At 51.0% G+C, this 5,184-nt stretch overlaps 1 protein-coding gene across 1 annotated transcript in view; it reads left to right on the plus strand.

The window, feature by feature from the left end:
- Positions 1-2,113: 2,113 nt before the first annotated feature.
- Positions 2,114-5,184, plus strand: part of CECR6 (cat eye syndrome chromosome region, candidate 6) — a 4,589-nt gene continuing 1,518 nt past the window's right edge. Inside the window, exon 1 of the mRNA XM_010566339.1 lies at positions 2,114-2,206. Coding sequence (XP_010564641.1) covers positions 2,114-2,206 — 93 coding nt within the window. The remainder of the gene's footprint in view (positions 2,207-5,184) is intronic.

Here is a 5,184-nt window from a genome sequence, read left to right on the forward strand (position 1 = left end):
TGGATTCTGGTGGGCCTTGAATACAAGCTAAGCAGTTACCTGCTCACCCTGGTACAGACCTTAGCCCTTCAGGGGCATGCCCAAACCCTTCCTTTACTGAATCTACCTAACCTCGGTTATAAAAGCACAAGTCTTGATGGATTTTTGCAGCCGCATGGTCAATTTGATGAAAATTAGGCAAAGACATTTATGGATCCAGTCTGCAACAGTTTAAAACCCCACACCAGCAAGGCAGCTACATGTTCTCTAGGAACATAACTGTTCCATCAAGAAAGCCCTTTTCTCTATTTCACTGTAATAAACCTGCTTTTCCCTTCCTTACAGTCAGTTCTAAGAGCTTTCACTTTCTCCCCAGGGTCAGTTCCAATACACACTGTGTACTAAGGCCGAGTAAGTACAAAATACTAAGAGCAACCCCCAAATCCTCTTCACTCCCCAAACCCCTACCCCACTACAAGCATGAAAAAAATCTCTTTGCATTTTATACTGGTACTGAAAGCTCTTTGAACTGAAATGTAATTACAAGTAATAGGTTGTTACGCTTTTAAACCCTTTTGAAGAGTATCTGCATTCCCCAAATGGTAATACTGGATCAGCAGTTTAGTTACAAAGGCTCTGCATTCAGAGGCAGACAAACTGAGGCATCTTTGAATGTTGGTGCTAGCCAGGTGAAACTCCTCTACGTTTGCCTGTAACTTCAACCCTGACCATTTGAATGGATTAGATAAGTGCAGTACAAAACGCATGTCAGAGAGTCCCAGAACCTTCCTTTCCCACTCAAAAGCATTTTAAGTATGGTTAGAGCAGATTACGCTCAAACTCACCGAGATCAGCTTTGCCTCCTTGCCTCCCACTGCTGCCAGTTTCTGACAGCTTACTGCAGGGTATAATTAGGGATTTAGTTTCTGGTCTTTCTTTCAGGCATATATTTGCCTCTTTTTTTTTTTTTTTCCCCTCTCCCACCAAGAAATTGAGTCATTATTTTGTTTCCCCTTGAGTTCTGCCCTCAAGAAAGTTTTGCCTCTTCCCCCAGCAGGGGTATTTTTGAGGGCACGCTACTTGTTCCCACTAGTAGCGTAAACTAGAAATGGTAGTGTTTTAGATATTCAGTATGACTATTTCATAAAATTCTGTTGTGTGCTGCTTGCCTTTAAATATATGTATACACACACATATCTATGCATACACATAAATACATAAAAAAGCCAGAAACATAGCCTTGGAGCTGCTGAAGAGTAGAAGCTATTTATAGTTTAGCCTTTTAATGTTTTAACAGTAATGGTTAAGCACTAACACTTCCAAGGACCGCATATTGCATTAAATAACTGGATCATACGGGAAGCATCCGCTTGTCATAGCTCATCCTACAGTGTGCTACAAAAAGCTCTGCAGTGCTTTCTCAAGTAGAAGACATTTCTCCCCTCACTCCCATTTTAAGGTACAGGCACAATTTCTGCTTCCTTTGCCACAAATAAGCTCTTTTCTTATTCTCACCTGTTTGTTTGGGTTATGTTTGCCCTGCTGGTGCCTATGCTCAGCCCAAGGAAGCCCCTGAGCTCCCACCCTCCTTCCCAGTGCTCCCCCATCCCTGCTCATATCTCCCCTTAGCCCTGTAGCTGTAGGTCCCTGTTCCCACCTGCCTACCTTGGACACAGGGACCTTCCCAGTCCCAGCAGAGTTCCTTTGGTCTCTGGAGAACCTTTTCCATAAAGCTCCTCTTGCCTGCTCATGCAGCCACAGCCCAGCAGGACCATGCTCCCCAGGGTACAAGAAGTGCAAGCCCCTTCGCTGAGCACGTGCTAGCTCAGGCAGGCCCACTTAGCACCCAGCTCCCCCCAGGTGCCTCGCTTGCCCCATTCCCCTGGGCTGAGCTCACCACATCACCTGGCTGGTGTGTCAGAGCCCATTTCCCCAGGCGGGCAGGCCAGCTGTGGGTGACAGCCCATCCCTCCCGAAGCCCCGGGACCCCCATCCAATTGCACTTACCCCAGCAGGTGGGACAGACGCCAGTCTGGCAAGAAACACACCCAAACCTTTGCGAAACGAGCCACTGGAGCGACAGCAGAGGAGATGCGAGTGCCTCTGGGCAGACTGCCAGGGCAGCTAAGTGAGCATGTCCAGCCCCTGGCGCCCAGGGAAGCGCATTGCCCAGGAAGCCTGGAGCATGAGAGCCAACGAGGCAAAGCCGTCACCGTCTGCTGGCCAGGTAGGGCGGGAGCAACCCTCGCTGCCTGAGGGCTGTTGCCCTGAGCGGCCCAGATGGATGCTTGGTTTTCACTCCACATCCTCTCCTAGAAGTGGAAAACTTTTGTTGCAGTGGAATAGGTGAATGTGGTAGGAGCAAGACCGACTTAGCTAAGCCTCAGGACTGACCACACATCAGTCACGCTTGTGACACAAGCGTTGGTTTACCCTGAGAAGGGGCAGGTGAACGCACCCACCTTAGATAAAGGCCAGGATCCAGTATGTAAGAATGAGGTTTTTACCTTCTACCCTTCATCACACACACTTACACTGCCATCTAACCCAGCCCTTCTGTGGAAACCAAATTAGGAGACACAGCTGGTGTCGGTCACAAACCCTCGCTGCCATCCTGAACTGGGCAACTCCTGACACCAGTCAAAGAGAAGCATCGCTGGGCCCTGCTAGAACCTGAAAGAGCAATGCAAATAGTAAACATCTTCCCTGGCCATGGCCTCGAGCCTCACGCTCCCTATATAACAGAGACCATCCAACAGAGCCCTAAGCAAGGTGTTTGGGGGGTTGTACAAAAATTGTAGTCAAAGCAATTGTTTGGCCATGGTTTTTTTTTTCTTTGGCAGGCAAGTCTGTCAAAAAGAGAAAGCCTTGCCAGCAAAACACGCAGCGCTCGGTAGCAGAGCCCAGGTGCAGCGCTTTCATCTCTGACAAAAAGTCCACACACCTTGAGAAGCTGGAGAGCAAACACGATGGGAGCATATCTGGCAAGGAGAAGTGGCTCGCTGCTCACTGTCTTCTTGCATCTTGAATGTCCTCAGACTAAGCTGCTCGGCTGAGCGTGGTGCTGCGTTGCTTCCATCATGCAAAAGCTTGCCGTTTTCCCGTGCCGGGTGGCTGTGGGCCAGCCCCACGCCCCAGCAATGCAGAAGGAAGAGTGTTCCCTGCGTCACTGTGGAGGCAGCAATGTGGCAGTGCCTCCGAGGCATTGACATGGGGTGTGGATTGTGGGGGGCAGCCCCGTGGCTCCATGTGGCAAAGGGGATGCCGGAGCTGTGATGCCAGGGCCAAGTGCCTTGGCAGAAGCCCTCGAGCTGCCTGGACTAAATGCGGGCAGGACTACACAGGGCTGTCAGAAGCCTGCTGTGAGAGGTCCTCAGCCTCAGGCTGCCACGCAGTCATCTGCTGGAAAATAAATGGCGACAGCCCGCTGTGGACTCGCCCGAGCTTGTGAATGGCAGCGATGCTTGTCATAGTTACAAGGCGAGCAGTGCTGCCTGCTGCATCCTGGTCCCTCTGTGAGCATCTGCATAGGTGTCCTGCCTGTCTTGCCCTGGGGTGAAGCCTTGTGTCCTCCATCCTGGCACCAGGCTAGGATACACCAGCCCATCTACTGCCCTCCAGGCTGGACTGTTCTTTAGAACGCTCATGTTTCTTATGCTATGCTATAATTACTGACCTTCTTAACATGAAGTATTTTTATTTGCTAATTGAAATGTGGAATTAGGGAGAAAGGGTCCTTAGACAGCAAGAGACTGCTTGCGGGATCAGTCTCATCTGATGCTACGTACCATGACAAGGTGAGTTAGAGGAAAGCAATGAACACAAGTAGCGCTGATGCAAGGTTGAATCTTGGCAAGTGTACGCTAGCATTGAAAACACAGGGTGAGTGTAGCAAAAACCAGGCATCCCCCATCCTAGCTGCAACCCAGCCATGCCGGTAATGGCAGCAGAGATGCAGCAGCATGACTTTTAAAGCAGGATAGCAACCAGCATGGGAGACAATGGGAATGCCTGCGTGTTGCTGCCCTAGTTTAGAGGTTGTACCACTCCAGTACTGTGCTGCCCAAGTAACTACACCAAAGCTTGTATAGCCTCCAGTTATCTCTCTCCGCCCTGCCTCTGTTTTGACCATGCTTTTAGAAAACTAATTTATCTGTGCCCCCTCACTCCAGTCTCCATTGACAGTAATGCTTTTGCTGCGATTCGTCTTCTTCCCCTGCTTTTCCTCTTGATTATTGCTATGTGTCTAAAGAAATCTTCGTGTCAACCCACCTCAAGTTCTCCCCTTCCCTTTCTCAATTGTTTCTTTGTTTCAGGTTTAAGCATGAATTCTCCTGGTACCCCAGACTGATTTCTCCTTGTTGTCAAGAGCAGCCAGTGACATTTACTGGAGTAGGGCTCCTCAGGGAGCCTGCACCAACATGTATGAGACAGTTATCACTGCTGTCCTGGATGTCCTTTCCCAGTCCTAAGCATCTGGGTTTTGCTCAACTCCGTATGTTGATTAGCAACACCCTCAAAAGTCAAGCTATTCTGGGTATTTATCACAAAGTGTAGTTAATATAGACATTTGCGGGTATGGCTTATTCAGTGTGCTTCGCATCATTGATGGGCAGCACCCCGCTCATCACCAGTGGGCAGAGGTAGGAATGAGGGACTGGTGATGCTGAGCACCAAGCCACTCTGAAATGTGATGTGCCAAGCCATTAGTGCTGGGGCTGTGGCAGATCCAGCCAGCCAAGCTCCATCTGAGGCCGTCATTAGCGGGTCAGTCAAGGCCCCGACCGGCGCTTTCGGTAGAAGTAGGAACTTTAGGGCTATTCACAGCAATTTAAAGCCACCGTCCCATCACGGCAAGCCGGGCGGAGCCCTCGGTACGTGGCTCGGCTCAGCTCAGGAATTCGGCGGGGTAAAAGGCACGCGCTTTGGTGCGCAGTCACTTACAACGGACCGAAAGTACGGGCAGCCGCGTGTCCAGCGCCACGGACGAGGAGCCGCAAGCGAGCGCTTCGCTGTAGGCGCTGCGCCAGGCCGAGGGCCCCGTCTTGGTCAGCCTAGAGAGGTCGGGGGTGGGGGGACTGAAGTATTTCTGATTTTCTGGAGCGGGTGCCGGGGGGCCGTGTCACGTCCACGGGCGACTCACCCAGGCCCGGCCGGCTCCATTCACGGGGCTTTTTGGGGCCGGCCGGGCCCCGCTCCCCGAGA

This window comes from Haliaeetus leucocephalus, unplaced genomic scaffold, assembly GCF_000737465.1.
Source record: "Haliaeetus leucocephalus isolate CR32 unplaced genomic scaffold, Haliaeetus_leucocephalus-4.0 Scaffold206, whole genome shotgun sequence".
Lineage (NCBI taxonomy): Eukaryota > Metazoa > Chordata > Aves > Accipitriformes > Accipitridae > Haliaeetus > Haliaeetus leucocephalus.